General features: G+C 45.5%; 1 protein-coding gene across 1 annotated transcript in view; it reads right to left on the bottom strand.

Annotated features, from left to right (window-relative positions):
- The window catches only part of trabd2b (TraB domain containing 2B), a 94,445-nt gene that overhangs the window by 5,682 nt on the left and 69,221 nt on the right, over positions 1-19,542 (bottom strand). Inside the window, exon 4 of the mRNA XM_021603941.3 lies at positions 14,702-14,876. Within this exon, the coding sequence (XP_021459616.1) occupies positions 14,702-14,876 (175 nt within the window). The remainder of the gene's footprint in view (positions 1-14,701; positions 14,877-19,542) is intronic.

Below are 19,542 nucleotides of genomic sequence, written 5' to 3' on the forward strand. Positions count from 1 at the left end.
TGCACCCTGTCAATATAGTCAAGCGATGCTGAATGGTGAGTGGACATAGGGATAATCCCTCTACTGTAGAGATTGATGTGGATAGGGACAGGCCAGTGGGAGAGGGAGGCTGTGCCAGCGTAAGAAGGAGAGAGGGATCCATGCTCTCAGAGCATGGGCAGGCAGGCAGGCTGGCTGGTGGACACCTGAGGTGGAGGAGGGGGACGACGGCGTAGACCTCCACACACAGAACACACAGAACGCATGCTGTTCACTGTTACTATGGTGCAAACAAACACAAGCTGTTGCTTCACGGGCTGTGGAACAACAGACCGGGGGAAAAAGGGAGAGGACAAGAGAAGAGAGGGATGAGGAGAGAGACAAAGGGGTGGTGATGGAATGGAAACAAACCACACAAATCTGGACTCCAAGAAAAAAAGTTGGCCAAGGAAAATAAGGATGCATTCCTCTACCCTAATTGGAAATATGAGTGCTATCTGCTGTATGTGTTCACAACGTGCCAGTGTGTGTGTGTATCGGTGGGTATGCGTGTGTATGCATGTAATCTTGTGTGTGGGCACGTGCATGCGTGTGAGTATGTACCTGCCTCTGTATAAATGCTCGGGGAAGTCCCTGTCTGACTCACTGCCTGAGCACTATCAGCCCCCTCCACAATGTGAGAATGATTAATGTAACAAAGCTTTAATAACTCCAGCATCCCTGCACTGTAACCCTGGGTGTACATGTATACTTCTACAGTACCAGCTCATCTATAAATCACCTCCCAGCCTTCCAGTCAACAAACCGGGGGAAAGAAATCCTAGCCGCATTGCATCTGAACCAGCTGAACCATGGTGTTGAACAGAGCAGCTCTCGCTTGACGTGTAAATCTAAAGGCAGGAATCAGGAAATTCCACCCTGAAGCTCTCAGGCTCTGTTTTAGTAGAGGGATTAATGGGAATCAGGAGTGTTTCCCCTCCTTACCCCTCCTCATCCCTTTCTCCTCCCCTCCTCATCCTTTTCTCCTCCCCTCCTCCCTTTCATAATGATTTCATTTCCTATGCATGCAGCCCAATAAGTGCTTCCACCGGTGGGGTGTGATGACCGATGACCGGGAACGGTCGTGTCCCAGTTCTGGTCCCCTAATGCATCAAGACACCATTGGCCATTTATGTATATATATGTATAACATGGAATGATTCCTTGGCTAATAGCACCCTTCTACAACTGTTTATTTAAGACAACACACATCACACCTTGACTACCCCCCGTGGAGTGGGTGAGACCCTCTGAATGCCATTACCGGTGGGGTGTGATGACCAATGATTGCGAACGGACGTGTCTCGATCCAGGTCCCCTAATGCATCAAGTCAGAAAAAGCATTTATACTTATTTACCCCCTGTAGGTCAACCCCTTTTACACTGCATAATCAGAGACACACAGCCTGACCATGGCATCCTTGGTTCTGCACCACATGGACTATGTCAGGACCACTGTAGGGGCCAGTGACTTTCTGTAGGAACATTTAAAGTGATTCCTGCTGGCATTCCATATTTAGACTGTCTGTATGCTCTCATTCTGTCTGCCAGACCCCACAGGCTCCAGCCACTGCTGCCACACTGCTGTGTGTGAACCTCCCCTGGCAGACAGAGACACAGAGAGGGAGGGAGGAGGGAAGGAGCGAGAGAGACTGCGGAAGAAGAGAGATGAAAGAGGGAGGTAAGGCAAGAGAAAAGATCGGGAGGAGGGGGAGACAGGGATTTGCTGGGCTGGGCCTGTGGTGGGGTTAAAACATTTAGTGAAAATTGCCCCTTCAGTTTGTTTTTGTTGCTGACAGCTGAGGTCTTAACTCCTTCTCTGCTAGGACAGGACGGGAGGGGGAGGGCAGCTGGCAGGCGTCTGGAGAAAGGCTCCTTTCTTACACACAGACACACAGACAGACATACACACACACATGCTGACGGTAGCTATGCAGTGCATGAATGTGATGGAAGCCATGGCACCCTCATAGACCCCGACTCAAAGCTCTCTTTATCGCTCTCATCTCATTCCTGCTCCAACTTTCATCATGTCATTTCCTCTCCTCCACCCTTCACCCCCTCATCCCCTCTTTATTACAACAAGTCCCTCTGCTACATGTTAGATAAATTTGTAGGTCTCAGATCAGCTGATACATAGCAATTAATGACAGACTTTAGACAAATTGTGTAAAAAATTGCAAGTGTAATCGACATTGTGTGTCTGCGTGCATTTGTATGTCCGTGCAATACTTGCAATGTGTGCCGGTGTGTGTGACAAAGAGAATGTGTGTGTTTGTATTAGCTAGAGGAGAGTTATGGAGATGGAGTGAGTGTACAAGTGTGAGTGCAATGTGGCGTAGCAGCCATTAGTGCTGAATGAGCTGTGATATGTTGTTCCAGAGGCTAATGAAGCATGTAATCTACAAGCAGACTAATGAGCCCTACAGATCTAATTAGAGCTGCCTGGGATCCACACCAGCACACAGGCTAATGCTAAGCTAACACGTCAGGGCCTGAGAGGGACAGAGAGAGGGACTGAGAGAGGATACAGGCCTGACAGAGAGAGGGACTGAGAGAGGCTACAGGCCTGACAGAGAGCGGGATTGAGAGAGGCTACAGGCCTGACAGAGAGAGGGACTGAGAGAGGATACAGGCCTGACAGAGAGAGGGACTGAGAGAGGATACAGGCCTGACAGAGAGAGGGACTGAGAGAGGATACAGGCCTGACAGAGAGAGGGACTGAGAGAGGATACAAGCCTGACAGAGAGGAACTGAGAGAGGCTACAGGCCTGACAGAGAGAGGGATTGAGAGAGGATACAGGCCTGACAGAGAGAGGGACTGAGAGAGGATAGAGGCCTGACATAGAGAGGGATTGAGAGAGGGTACAGGCCTGACAGAGAGAGGGATTGAGAGAGGATACAGGCCTGACAGAGAGAGGGACTGAGAGAGGATACAGGCCTGCCAGAAAGAGGGACTGAGAGAGGATACAGGCCTGACAGAGAGAGGGATTGAGAGAAAGTACAGGCCTGACAGAGAGAGGGATTGAGAGAGGATACAGGCCTGACAGAGAGAGGGACTGAGAGAGGATACAGGCTTGACAGAGAGAGGGACTGAGAGAGGATACAGGCCTGACAGAAAGAGGGACTGGCACTATTGGCCCAACCTCTAACCTTATACCAGATTCATTATTAGTAGTTATAATGATAACAGGGGATTGTGTCATACATACTGTATGTAGAAAGCTATGGGTCAGGACTCGGGACTGAAAAAATATGTAAGAATGTCAATACTACGTTTGTGACAGGTTGTCATGAATCTGCCTTGCACTGTATAGAGACTGTAAGGAGAGGAGACAGAAAAGTGATGGGGCTCCACACTGGGTCTTCTGCTAATGGGGAGATGACTGATGAAAACATTATGTTTTAATATTGCACCTCTTCAGCTCTGACTTGTAGTGAATCTAATATCAGACAGATCTTATACGAGCACCTGTGTGTGTGTATCTGCCTGTCTACTGTGTGTGCGTGTGTGTATGTGTGTCTGTCTCTGTGTGTCTGTGTGTATGAGTGTGTGTGTGTGTGTGTCTGTGTGTATATGTGTGTTTGTGTGTGTGTGTGTGTGTGTGTGTGTGTGTGTGTGTGTGTGTGTGTGTGTGTGTGTGTGTGTGTGTGTGTGTGTGTGTACGTGTGAGTTAAAGATGTATGAGAGCCAAAAAAGGCTGTCTCCCCGCCACAGTCCCAGCTCAGCGACGGGAGACGGGGCCTGTGCATCGTCAGTCTCACGCAGGGGGAGGCAGAGAGGGACACGTCAGCCCAACAGGGTGGGCACTAAGACAGAGGCACCACTGTTAAATGATGCACACCCACACCGATACAGTAACACACACCATGACACACCTGTACAAATACAATACTGAACTATCCGGGGGAGACCACTAGTCGTCTTTCCCTGGTGTCTCCTCCTCTCTCGCTCCATAAAACGTTCCTACTGGGAGGAGGGAAGACAAGGAAAGACAGAGTGAGACAGAGCAGATGGAGTTATGGAGGAGAGAGATAGTCAGTGTGATAAAGGGGATGGAGGCAGACAGGAAAGCAGACAGAGACAGATGGAAGAAGAGAGAGAGGGGAGAAGAAAGAGAGAGGGGGAGGCATTGTGACAAAGCAGGCAACATCTAGAGTGCAAGAATACAACTATGGCTTTAACCCACCACTCCACATGCAACTGCAAAACACATCTGTCCAAAACTGAACAATAACCTATTACACACACGTACATAGACACACACACATGCACAGTGCACACACAAAGTCACAAACTTGTATAACAGACAAAAGCAACTTGTCTAAAAATACAAATATTAGTATATATTGTATTACTGTATACATTAATTAACAACTCTCTAGGCCATAAAACTCACTCGCCTCCGCCCCCTCTCTCTCACACACACACACACACACACACACACTACTTTCTCTCCTTCACTGTGTGTGTCAGTGAAGTGGTGGCTGGGCTATGGCTGCTGCAGGACATTCCAGGGGATGTTTTCAATAAGGGAATGAAGGCAGCATCAAGGAACTAGCAAATGCAAACCTGCTGAAACACTGCTCTCTGACTCCAAAACACTGTCACACCAGTTCCTCCTCCTACATGTACATGCATATTGCTGTGTTATATAGAGAAGGTGTGTGTGTGTGTGTGTGTGTGTGTGTGTGTGTGTGTGTGTGTGTGTGTGTGTGTGTGTTTAACTAACTGTTACAGTAATACTACAGTAACAGTAAAACTACAGAGAAAGTAACACTACTGTAATATTAACAGTAACAGTACAGTAACACTACAGTAACACTACAGAAAAAGTAACACTACAGCAACAGTAACACTACAGTAACAGCAACACTACATTAACAGTAACAATAACACTATAGTAACAGTAACAGCAACACTACATTAACAGTAACAATAACACTATAGTAACAGTAACAGTAACACAACAGTAATAGTACAGTAACAGTATAAGTAACACTACAGTAATAGTACAGTAACAGTATCAGTAACACTACAGTAATAGTACAGTAACAGTATCAGTAAAACTACAGTAATAGTACAGTAATAGTACAGTAACAGTATCAGTAACACTACAGTAATTGTACCAATAACAGTAACACTACAGAAACACTACAGAAACAGTAACACTACAGTAATACTACAGCAACAATAACAGTAACACTACAGTAACACCACAGTAACAGTACCAGTAACAGTAACAGCAACAATACAGTAACACTACAGTAATACTACAGTAACAGTAACACTACAGAGAAAGTAACACTACAGTAACACTACAATAACACTACAGAAAAAGTAACACTACAGCAACAGTAACAGTACAGTAACACTACAGTAACACTACATTAACAGTAACACTAACACTATAGTAACAGTAACAGTAACACTACAGTAACAGTAACAGTACAGTAACACTACAGCAACAGTAACAGTAACAGTACAGTAACACTACAGTAACAGTAACAGTACAATAACACTACAGTAACAGTAACAGTAACAGTAACACTACAGCAACAATAACAGTAACAGTACAGTAACACTACAGTAACACTACATTAACAGTAACAATAACACTATAGTAACAGTAACAGTAATAGTACAGTAACAGTATCAGTAACACTACAGTAATAGTACCAATAACAGTAACACTACAGAAACACTACAGAAACAGTAACACTACAGTAATACTACAGCAACAATAACAGTAACACTACAGTAACACCACAGTAACAGTACCAGTAACAGTAACAGCAACAATACAGTAACACTACAGTAATACTACAGTAACAGTAACACTACAGAGAAAGTAACACTACAGTAACACTACAATAACACTACAGTAACAGTAACAGTAACAGTAACACTACAGTAACACTACATTAACAGTAACAATAACACTATAGTAACAGTAACAGTAATAGTACAGTAACAGTATCAGTAACACTACAGTAATAGTACCAATAACAGTAACACTACAGAAACACTACAGAAACAGTAACACTACAGTAATACTACAGCAACAATAACAGTAACACTACAGTAACACCACAGTAACAGTACCAGTAACACTACAGCAACAATAACAGTAACAGTACAGTAACACTACAGTAACACTACATTAACAGTAACAATAACACTATAGTAACAGTAACAGTAATAGTACAGTAACAGTATCAGTAACACTACAGTAATAGTACCAATAACAGTAACACTACAGAAACACTACAGAAACAGTAACACTACAGTAATACTACAGCAACAATAACAGTAATACTACAGTAACACCACAGTAACACTACAGTAATACTGCAGCAACAATAACAGTAATACTACAGTAACAGTGACAGCGACAGTAACACTACAGTAACACCACAGTAACAGTACCAGTACCAGTAATACTACAGCAACAATAACAGTAACACTACAGTAACACCACAGTAATAGTACCAGTACCAGTAACAGTAACAGTAACACTAAAGTACCAGCAACAGTAACACTACAGTAACACTACAGAAACAGTAACAGTGACAGTAACAAAAACAGCAACAGTAACACTACAGTAACACTACAGAAACAGTAACAGTAACACTACAGTAACACTACAGAAACAGTAACAGTAACACTACAGTAACACTACAGAAACAGTAACAGTGACAGTAACAAAAACAGCAACAGTAACAGTAACAGTGAAAGTAACAGTAACAGTAACACTACAGTAACACTACAGAAACAGTAACAGTAACACTACAGTAACACTACAGAAACAGTAACAGTGACAGTAACAAAAACAGCAACAGTAACAGTAATAGTGAAAGTAACAGTAACAGTAACAGTGAAAGTAACAGTAACACTACAGTGGCAGTAACAGTGACAGTAACACTACATTAACAGTAACATTACAGTGAAAGTAACAGTAACAGTAACACTACAGTAACAGTAACAGTAACACTACATTAACAGTAACAGTAACATTACATTAACAGTAACAGTAACACTACAGTAACAGTAACAGTAACAGTTTCACTAATACCACGGTAACCGTAACAGTAACAGTAACACTACAGTAACCATAACAGTAATACTACAGTAACAGTAACAGTAACACCACAGTACCACTACTGTAACAGTAATAGTAACAGTACAGTGACAGTAACAGTAATATTAACAGTAACAGTACAGTAACAGTAACACTACAGTAACAGTAATAGTAACAGTAATAGTAACAGTAACCGTAACAGTAACACTACAGTACCACTACAGTAACAGTAACACTACAGTAATACCACAGTAACAGTAATAGTAACAGTACAGTGACAGTAACAGTAATATTAACAGTAACAGTACAGTAACACTACAGTAACAGTAATAGTAACAGTAACCGTAACAGTAACACTACAGTACCACTACAGTAACAGTAACACTACAGTAATACTACAGTAACAGTAATAGTAACAGTAACACTACAGTAATACTCCTGTGACAGTAAGAGTAACAGTACAGTGACAGTAACAGTAATATTAACAGTAACAGTACAGTAACAGTAACACTACAGTAACAGTAATAGTAACAGTAATAGTAACAGTAACCGTAACAGTAACACTACAGTACCACTACAGTAACAGTAACACTACAGTAATACTACAGTAACAGTAATAGTAACAGTAACCGTAACAGTAACACTACAGTACCACTACAGTAACAGTGATAGTAACAGTAACACTATATTAACAGTAACAGTAACTCTACAGTAACAGAAACAGTAACAGTAACAATACATAGCAGTAACAGTAACACCCTGGATCATACAGTACAGAACAAAGCACTGGATATATAGAGAGAGGGGGAGGTTCAGACAGTACGAAAAGACAGTCTGTCCTAACATACTGTTGATGTACCATAGCCTCAGTGATTCTTTCCTTTGACTAATAGTGTGATTACTTGGTACCTAGCAGAGCAGCATGTACAGTGAATTGCATAAAGTGGAGCAGCAATGCCCACTTCACTATAACACCACTCTCATGCCAGAAACGTTCCCCCCAACAGGGGGCACCAGAGAGAGTCAGAGAGTATTTATTTTCTGCTTGTTATGTTATGACTCAATGATCCCCACTCTTTTCATAAATAAGCTGTGTATGAAAATGAATAATGCCCTTGAGACGCTATATGTCATTACCCAGAGTCAGACACACACCGTGTACCATGGGGCTGCTAGAGCGTTGGGACTGTGGGGAGATTTTGGCATGAGGGAGAGGGTGTGGGGGGCGGATGCTGTGGCAAGATGAATGGCCTGCCCAAACCACATTATACACACATTGTATAGTTTAATTACCCCCGGAAAAAGCATGGAACAACACAGGTAACTCTAGAAGGCCTTAACCTGAGCGTCCGCTCTTTTCCTCCTGTTCTTGTTTTCTTTCTGTAGTTTGGACATGGTTCCTGGAGAACGGCATCCAAGGTAAATGCTGCGGGGGCCGTTAATAGTTATCGGCCATATGGAAGGAAGGAGCTCTTATAAACACTAGTTCTCCTCCAGCTCTTCTCTACTCTGAGGAGACTGCAGCTGGGAAGATGGAGAGGGTGCCAGAGAAGACCCTGGATGGATGGCCAAGACAGACAGACAGCGACAGAGGAAGACAAACAGACAGAGATGAAACATAGACAGACAGATGGTGGTAGAGAGAAAGAGTCCCGGTCTGTGTTCCCATAGGCCTCCCCAGTACTATGCTCTATGAATGCATCTATAATGTGCTACGCATGTTTATCAGGCATTAGAACACTTCATAAGTAAAGTGGTAGCAGAAGTTGATGTCAGAAGGTGACTGTGGGATGTTTTGATATCAGCTTTTCTGAGGGCTGCTTCAGGCAGAAACCTAGAGGAAACGTAGGTCTCCACGGCCTGGTGCTCACGTGTATGTACTCCCTGGGTTATCACCCGGTTATGGCCGCGCTGCAGCCGTTTCCCATCAGCTCACACTACCTGTCAGCCCTCACACACACACACACACACACACACACACACACACACACACACACACACACACACACACACACACACACACACACACACACACACACACACACACACACACACACACACACACACACACACACACGCACGCACGCACACACACACACACACACATACATACATACATACATACATACATACATACATACATACATACATACATACCGGCCTTTCAGCTGAAGGAACGCAGATGAACAGACAGACAGATGGCCCACTCACAGGTGACTTGGCACTCTCCTGTTCACCTCTCAGGCACCCAGGAGAGGTCATCACAGGCCATTCACCATACACCAAACCGTCTACACCAACCCTATACCTCCCAGTCTACCCTACACCATTACTACATCAGAGTCTATACCTCCTAGTCTACCCTATACCAGCCCTACATCAGAGTCTATACCTCCTAGTCCACCCTACATCAGTACTACATCAGAGTCTATACCTCCCAGTCCACCCTATACTAGCCCTACATCAGAGTCTTTACCTCCTAGTCCACCCTACACCAGCAATACATCAGAGTCTATACCTCCTAGTCCACCCTATACCAGCCCTACATCAGAATCTATACCTCCCAGTCCACCCTACACCAGTACTACATCAGAGTCTATACCTCCCAGTCCACCCTACACCAGCAATACATCAGAGTCTATACCTGCTAGTCCACCCTATACCAGCAATACATCAGAGTCTATACCTCCTAGTCCACCCTATACCAGCCCTACATCAGAGTCTATACCTCCTAGTCCACCCTACACCAGCAATACATCAGAGTCTATACCTCCGAGTCTATACCTCCTTGTCCACCCTATACCAGCCCTACATCAGAGTCTATACCTCCTTGTTCACCCAACACCAGTCCTACATCAGAGTCTATACCTCCTAGTCCACCCTATTCAAGCAATACATCAGAGTCTATACCTCCTAGTCCACCCTATACCAGCCCTACATCAGAGTCTATACCTCCTTGTCCACCCTACACCAGTCCTACATCAGAGTCTTTACCTCCTAGTCCACCCTACACCAGCAATACATCAGAGTCTATACCTCCTAGTCCACCCTATACCAGCCCTACATCAGAATCTATACCTCCCAGTCCACCCTACACCAGTACTACATCAGAGTCTATACCTCCCAGTCCACCCTACACCAGCAATACATCAGAGTCTATACCTGCTAGTCCACCCTATACCAGCAATACATCAGAGTCTATACCTCCTAGTCCACCCTATACCAGCCCTACATCAGAGTCTATACCTCCTTGTCCACCCTACACCAGTCCTACATCAGAGTCTTTACCTCCTAGTCCACCCTACACCAGCAATACATCAGAGTCTATACCTCCTAGTCCACCCTATACCAGCCCTACATCAGAATCTATACCTCCCAGTCCACCCTACACCAGTACTACATCAGAGTCTATACCTCCTAGTCCACCCTATACCAGCCCTACATCAGAATCTATACCTCCCAGTCCACCCTACACCAGTACTACATCAGAGTCTATACCTCCCAGTCCACCCTACACCAGCAATACATCAGAGTCTATACCTGCTAGTCCACCCTATATCAGCAATACATCAGAGTCTATACCTCCTAGTCCACCCTATACCAGCCCTACATCAGAGTCTATACCTCCTAGTCCACCCTACACCAGCAATACATCAGAGTCTATACCTCCGAGTCTATACCTCCTTGTCCACCCTATACCAGCCCTACATCAGAGTCTATACCTCCTTGTTCACCCAACACCAGTCCTACATCAGAGTCTATACCTCCTAGTCCACCCTATTCAAGCAATACATCAGAGTCTATACCTCCTAGTCCACCCTATACCAGCCCTACATCAGAGTCTATACCTCCTTGTCCACCCTACACCAGTCCTACATCAGAGTCTTTACCTCCTAGTCCACCCTACACCAGCAATACATCAGAGTCTATACCTCCTAGTCCACCCTATACCAGCCCTACATCAGAATCTATACCTCCCAGTCCACCCTACACCAGCAATACATCAGAGTCTATACCTCCTAGTCCACCCTATACCAGCCCTACATCAGAATCTATACCTCCCAGTCCACCCTACACCAGTACTACATCAGAGTCTATACCTCCCAGTCCACCCTACACCAGCAATACATCAGAGTCTATACCTGCTAGTCCACCCTATACCAGCAATACATCAGAGTCTATACCTCCTAGTCCACCCTATACCAGCCCTACATCAGAGTCTATACCTCCTAGTCCACCCTACACCAGCAATACATCAGAGTCTATACCTCCGAGTCTATACTTCCTTGTCCACCCTATACCAGCCCTACATCAGAGTCTATACCTCCTTGTTCACCCAACACCAGTCCTACATCAGAGTCTATACCTCCTAGTCCACCCTATTCAAGCAATACATCAGAGTCTATACCTCCTAGTCCACCCTATACCAGCCCTACATCAGAGTCTATACCTCCTTGTCCACCCTACACCAGTCCTACATCAGAGTCTATACCTCCTAGTCCACCCTATACTAGCCCTACATCAGAGTCTATACCTCCCAGTCCACCCCATACCAGCTCTTCATCAGGGTCGTGTAGAGTATTCCCAAAATGGGAAAATGAAAATGAGTGTTCTTATCGGACATATTGAAGCAGTAAATGTTCTATATGGTCCCGTGCCTACAAACCCAAAAGCACCCCTACTCCCCAACTAAACCCCCTACTCCCCCTCTAATCCCCTACTCCTCCACTAAACCCCCTACTCCTCCACTGAACCCCCTACTCCTCCATTAAACCCCCTACTCCCCCACTAAACCCCCTACTCCTCCACTGAACCCCCTACTCCTCCACTAAACCCCCTACTCCCCCTCTAATCCCCTACTCCTCCACTAAACCCCCTACTCCTCCACTGAACCCCCTACTCCTCCACTGAACCCCCTACTCCCCCTCTAAACCCCCTACTCCCCCACTGAACCCCCTACTCCCCCACTAACCCCCCTACTCCCCCACTAAACTCCCTACTCCCCCACTAAACCCCTACTCCCCCTCTAAACCCCCTACTCCCCCACTGAACCCCCTACTCCTCCACTAAACTCCCTACTTCCCCACTAAACTCCCTACTCCCCCACTAAATCTCTACTCTCCCACTAACCCCTACTCCACCTCTAAACCCCCTACTCCCCCACTGAACCCCCTACTCCTCCACTAAACACCCTATTCCCCCACTAAACTCCATACTCCCCCACTAAACCCCTACTCCCCCTCTAAACCCCCTACTCCCCCACTGAACCCCCTACTCCCCCACTAAACCCCCTACTCCCCCACTAAACCCCCTACTCCCCCTCTAAACCCCCTACTCCCCCACTAAACCCCCTACTCCTCCACTAAACCCCCTACTCCTCCACTAAACGCCCTACTCCCCCACTAAACCCCCTACTCCCCAAATAAACCCCCTACTCCCCCTCTAAACCCCCTACTCCCCCACTAAACCCCCTACACCTCCACTAAACCCCCTACTCCTCCACTAAACCCCCTACTCCCCAAATAAACCCCATACTCCCCCACTACAGCCCCTACTCCCCCTCTAAACCCCCTACTCCCCCACTGAACCCCCTACTCCCCACTAACCCCCCTACTCCCCCACTAAACTCCCTACTCCCCCACTAAACCCCTACTCCCCCTCTAAACCCCCTACTCCCCCACTGAACCCCCTACTCCTCCACTAAACTCCCTACTTCCCCACTAAACTCCCTACTCCCCCACTAAATCTCTACTCTCCCACTAACCCCTACTCCACCTCTAAACCCCCTACTCCCCCACTGAACCCCCTACTCCTCCACTAAACGCCTTATTCCCCCACTAAACTCCATACTCCCCCACTAAACCCCTACTCCCCCTCTAAACCCCCTACTCCCCCACTGAACCCCCTACTCCCCCACTAAACCCCCTACTCCCCCACTAAACCCCCTACTCCCCCTCTAAACCCCCTACTCCCCCACTGAACCCCCTACTCCTCCACGAAACCCCCTACTCCCCCACTGAACCCCTACTCCTCCACTAAACCCCCTACTCCTCCACTAAACCCCCTACTCCTCCACTAAACCCCCTACTCCCCCACTGAACCCCTACTCCTCCACTAAACCCCCTACTCCCCCACTAAACCCCCTACTCCTCCACTAAACCCCCTACTCCTCCACTAAACCCCCTACTCCCCCACTGAACCCCTACTCCTCCACTAAACCCCCTACTCCCCCACTAAACCCCCTACTCCTCCAAACTGCTCTCTCTCTCTCTCTCTCTCTCTCTCTCTCATTCCTTAGCTCTGGCTGGGATGACTGGTTTTGGTTCACTTGTTATCTGTGGTTCACATGGGTTTCTGTGTTCCCAATGAAAACACTTTTTAATAAAGGAAGAATGTATCTTCAGATTCATCAAGCCTTATTTCCTCTGCCGGTTCACTGGAATGCTGGTCATGGATTAATTAGATGAAAATTAACTAGTTACTCCTAATACACATACAGAGTATGCCCATGCACACACAACCACACACACACAAACACGCACACATGCACGCACACACACACACGCACGCACACACACACAGGCTCGCATGCAAACACACACACACACACACACACACACACACACACACACACACACACACACACACACACACACACACTCCCCTCTCCTACAGGACACAATGCACCATTCAGGAAACATTAGCAGCATCAGCATGGAATTCTAATTGAAACAAACAGCTCATGGTTCCTTTATTTCTGGATTTGGGAGGAACTGCTGGTAATTGGCACTATAGCTGTGTGTGTGTGTGTGCATGCACGTACTTTTGCGTTTGTGTGGGTGTGTGTGCGTGTGTGAGTGTATTTTACATATGTTTCTTCATGCCAGAGATCTGGGAACCATTGAAGACTATTATTGTCCTGCTCTTTCTCCAGTTTTGCTTTCAAACATGTGAATTAGATAAAATTGTTCACCAATTGTTCACCATAAACACACATTAACATTCTTACAAACACTCACTAGACACAAAACTGATATCTCTTTCTCACGTGCTATCACACACACACACACACACACACGCACACGCGCACACACACACACACACACAAACATGCACGCTCGCAACTGTAACCGTGAGCATTCCTTGCATCCACTGAGATGTGGGGTGTGTATCACTGTAAGTTCCTCTCCTCAGCTCTACGCTCCATTAGTCTTTACTGGTGGCTGGAGGCAGCTGAAGGAGGGCTGAGGTGCAGGGGAGCACTGTGAACATGGCCTCCTGACTTCATCTGTCTCCTCTGCTCTGGCTGACAAAACCCACCTCTGACTGGGCCATAAAGAAAGATCATCTACCATTTACTACTGTCCCCCCATCCACCCTGCCGCCACTTCCAGCTCCCTCTGTCACATCACTAAGCTTCAGTGCTGCTGAAAAACAGACACACAGAGTTTCTGTAAGCACCAGAGATGGGGTCCCATTGAAGTGCCCATAGGCACAGATCGAGGTTCAGATTACCATCCCTAAATCCTCCCCTTAATCTGTAGAGGTGACCATAGATCAGGGTTTCCTGGACTCATGACCTCCCAAACCTCCCCACTCACCTGCACCAAAAGCAAAGAAGAAGGTCTGGGAGGGGTTTCGCTGGATGAGGGCGGAGATGCGGCGTGCCATTCGCTCATTGCGTTTGTAGATGAGCTCCTGACGGAAGTAGCTGTCAATCTGCAGCGCCGTGGTCCTCTCATGGGCCGGTAGGGAACTGTTGATGAAGTGAGGGAGCTGAGAGAGCGCGATAGAGAGTGAGAGAAAGAGAGAGAGAGAGAGAGAGAGAGAGAGAGAGAGAGAGAGATAGAAAGACAGAAAGAAAGAAAGAAAGAAAGAAAGAAAGAAAGAAAGAAAGAAAGAAAGAAAGAAAGAGGGAAGGAAGGGGGAAGAGAGAGCGGGAGAGGGAGGGGAAGGGGATAGAAAAGGAAAGCGAGAGGGACAGAGTGAGAGAACAGGGAAAGAGAGAAGGACAGAGTGAGAGAAGGAGGGTGTTAGTGATGTCCTGGCACACGTGTGCCCGTGTGAGTGTGCAACCTGGCAGGAGAAAGTGTTCCTGACATTTCTGCCAGTGTGTGTAGCATGACAGCCTGATGGAAAATGACTACCTGCTACAGAGAGAGAGAGAGAGAGAGAGAGAGAGAGAGAGGACTGATTCTACTGATGTGTGTATATGTATAGGTTGAGGGTTAGGGTTAGGGAAAATAGGATTTTGAATGGGACTGAATTGTGTGTCCCCACAAGGTTGTGTGTGTGTGTGTGTGTGTGTGTGTGTGAGAATGTGTGAGAATGTGTGTTTAATTGCGGTTTGATTGATTTACAGCCGACAGCGTCCTGGCTGTAGTCAGCGCTTGGCCGGCTCAGAGGGCTAGGCAGGCCGTTAATCTGCAGGGATGATTAGAGGTCCTGGGGGAATCGGAGTGGAGTGGGAGGGAGTCTGGCGTTTAGAGGGGGGCCTCAAGGGCCACCTTTACAGGGGTAGTCTGAGGATCCTGCTCTGCTCTATTATACAGCTGCACACACACATACACACCAGGGCCAGGCTGCAGACTGCACCTGAGCCCCACTATACTGCTCTCAGGGAGTATCCTGTTCAGTTTCCTACAGCTCTGGGGTCAAAGTGTTTGTTAGGAACAAGTTCCTCTCCACTTCCTGACCAGGGCTACTCTCCCCAGTGGAGATGGAGGGAGCGAAGGGAGAGGGGAAAAGAAGAGAGAGATGGAGAAAGACAGGAAGGGGTTATCAGGAAAAGAGTTCAGAGGGTACAGGGGTGTGTGTGTGTGTGTGTGTGTGTGTGTGTGTGTGTGTGTGTGTGTGTGTGTGTGTGCGTGTGTGTGTGTGTGTGTGTGTGTGTGTGTGTGGTTGTATTGTCTCTTGGGGCTTTGTCTCTTGGAGGGCCCTGAACTGTACTGTATGATGTGGACACCTGTAGCTGCTGATCACAGCCTGAGTCTGATTGCAACTAGCTCTCTCAGTCTCAAGTCAGAATTAGACATTCATCCATGTTTGTCAAATTTCGAAGTTGTTGCAAACGTCACATTTCAAACTGCATTAACTCTGTATTTTTAAGTTTAGGGTTAAGTTCATGCATTAACTCTGAATAGTTAAGGTAAGGGTTAAGGTTTGGGATAGGCTTAAAAAGCTGGATTCAAAATTGCAACCTTTGGAACCTTCAGAGGCAGATGCTTACTCCCATCTGCATCCCCGTCAACAACACCCTAGCAAAACCCAAACCTACTTGAAGGTTCACAGCGCTCACTGCTGCCCCTAGTGGCCAATTTTCTACATCATCTTCCAACGTCCTCAAACATTTTAAGGCTCCCAAGTGGCGCAGCGGTCTAAGGCACTGCATCTCAGTGATAGAGGCATCACATAGACCCTGGTTTGATACTGGGCTGTATCACAACCAGCTGTGATCGGGAGTTCCATAGGGCGGTGCACAATTGGCCCAGCGTTGTTCGGGTTAGGGGAGGGGTAAGCCTTCATTGTAAAATAAGATGGATGTTGAATACTGACTTGTATCACGGGTGACTTGGCTGCTGATTGAGCTGCAGCACTAAATATGATGAAAAGGACTGGACAGCTGCATGAAAAGCATCTAATTACATAGGTATGTGTGAGTGATGAGCTGCGCTGTTAGCGTCAATAGTCTCTAGCCATTAAAAACTGATGGTCCACAAATCTAATTGAATCTGAACAACCCTTTAACTGTAATAGAATATGGAAAAATATGACCTTGGCATCCCATAATCTGAACCATCAATTTATACACTTTAGGTTTGTTCACAGACTGTATTTAACACAAAGGAAACATTTTACGATGAAATTGGCCTCAACTCCTAAGTGTTCACTGTGTCCCCTAAATCAGGTAGGCACATTCCTTTACAGTGGAGCAAAAAAGTATTTAGTCAGCCACCAATTGTGCAAGTTCTCCCACTTAAAAAGATGAGAGATGCCTGTAATTTTCATCATAGGTACACTTCAAATATGACAGACAAAATGAGAAAACAAATCCAGAAAATCACATTGTAGGATTTTTAATGAATTTATTGGCAAATTATTGTGGAAAATAAGTATTTGGTCAATAACAAAAGTTTATCTCAATACTTTGTTATATACCCTTTGTTGGCAATGACAGAGGTCAAACGTTTTTTGTAAGTCTTCACAAGGTTTTCACACACTGTTGCTGGTATTTTGGACCATTCCTCCATGCAGATCTCCTCTAGAGCAGTGATGTTTTGGGGCTGTTGCTGGGCAACACGGACTTTCAACTCCCTCCAAAGATGTTCTATGGGGTTGAGATCTGGAGACTGGCTAGGCCACTCCAGGACCTTGAAATGCTTCTTACGAAGCCACTCCTTCGTTGCCCGGGAGGTGTGTTTGGGATCATTGTCATGCTGAAAGACCCAGACACGTTTCATCTTCAATGCCCTTGCTGATGGAAGGAGGTTTTCACTCAAAATCTCATGATACATGGCCCCATTCATTCTTTCCTTTACACGGATCAGTCGTCCTGGTCCCTTTGCAGAAAAACAGCCCCAAAGCATGATGTTTCCACCCCCATACTTCACAGTAGGTATGGTGTTCTTTGGATGCAACTCAGCATTCTTTGTCCTCCAAACACGACGAGTTGAGTTTTTACCAAAAAGTTATATTTTGGTTTCATCTGACCATATGACATTCTCCCAATCTTCTTCTGGATCATCCAAATGCTCTCTAGCAAACTTCAGACGGACCTGGACATGTACTGGCTTAACCTGTTAGAGCTCTAGGGGCGCTATTTCATTTTTGGATAAAAAACGTTCCCGTTTTAAGCGCGATATTTTGTCACGAAAAGATGCTCGACTATGCATATTCTTGACAGTTTTGGAAAGAAAACACTCTGAAGTTTCAGAATCTGCAAAGATTTTGTCTGTAAGTGCCCCAGAACTCATTCTACAGGCGAAACCAAGATGATGCATCAACCAGGAATTAGCAGAATTTCTGAAGCTCTGTTTTCCATTGTCTCCTTATATGGCTGTGATTGCGCAACGAATGAGCCTACATTTTCTGTCGTTCGCCCAAGGTCTTAGCAGCATTGTGACGTATTTGTAGGCATATCATTGGAAGATTGACCATAAGAGACTACATTTTCCAAGTGTCCGCCTGGTGTCCTGCGTCGAATTCGGTGCGCAATTGCCAGCTGCTTCTACTTTACCATTTGATTCAGGGGAGAAAGCATGTGTCCAAGAACAATGTATCAATGAAGAGATATGTGAAAAACACCTTGATGATTGATTCTAAACAACGTTTGCCATGTTTTCAGTCGATATTATGGAGTTAATTTGGAAAAAAGTTCGCGTTTTGAGGACTGAATTTTCGGATTTTTTTTGGTAGCCAAATGTGATGTGTAAAACGGAGCTATTTCTAATACACAAGGAATCTTTTTGGAAAAACTGAGCATCTGCTATCTAACTGAGAGTATCCTCATTGAAAACATCAGAAGTTCTTCAAAGGTAAATGATTTTATTTGAAGGCTTTTATGTTTTTGTTAATGTTGCGTGCTGGATGCTAACGCTAATGGCTAACGCTAAATGCTAACGCTAGCTAGCTACTTTTACACAAATGATTGTTTTCCTATGGTTGAGAAGCATATTTTGAAAATCTGAGATGACAGTGTTGTTTACAAAAGGCTAAGCTTGAGAGATGGCATATTTATTTCATTTCATTTGCGATTTTCATAAATAGTTAACGTTGTGTTATGCTAATGAGCTTGCTGATAGATTTACACAATCCTGGATACAGGGGTTTTTTCATAGCTAAACGTGACGCAGAAAACGGAGCGATTTGTCCTAAACAAATAATCTTTCAGGAAAAACTGAACATTTGCTATCTGAGAGTCTCCTCATTGAAAACATCTGAAGTTCTTCAAAGGTAAATGATTTTATTTGAATGCTTTTCTGTTTTTTTGTGTAAATGTTGCCAGCTGAATGCTAATGCTAAATGCTACGTTAGCCATCAATACTGTTACACAAATGCTTGTTTTGCAATGGTTGAGAAGCATATTTTGAAAATCTGAGATGACAGTGTTGTTAACAAAAGGCTAAGCTTGAGAGCTAGCATATTTATTTCATTTCATTTGCGATTTTCATGAATAGTTAACGTTGCGTTATGGTAATGAGCTTGAGTCTGTATTCACGATCCCGGATCCGGGATGGGGAGATCAGAAAGGTTAAGCAGGGGGACACGTCTGGCACTGCAGGATTTGTGTCCCTGGCGGCATAGTGTGTTACTGATGGTAGGCTTTGTTACTTTGGTCCCAGCTCTCTGCAGGTCATTCACTAGGTCCCCCCGTGTGGTTCTGGGATTTTTGCTCACCGTTCTTGTGATCATTTTGACCCCACGGGGTGAGATCTTGCGTGGA

Source organism: Oncorhynchus mykiss, chromosome 5, assembly GCF_057628025.1.
Source record: "Oncorhynchus mykiss isolate SJ-2025 chromosome 5, ASM5762802v1, whole genome shotgun sequence".
In the NCBI taxonomy this organism is placed as follows: domain Eukaryota; kingdom Metazoa; phylum Chordata; class Actinopteri; order Salmoniformes; family Salmonidae; genus Oncorhynchus; species Oncorhynchus mykiss.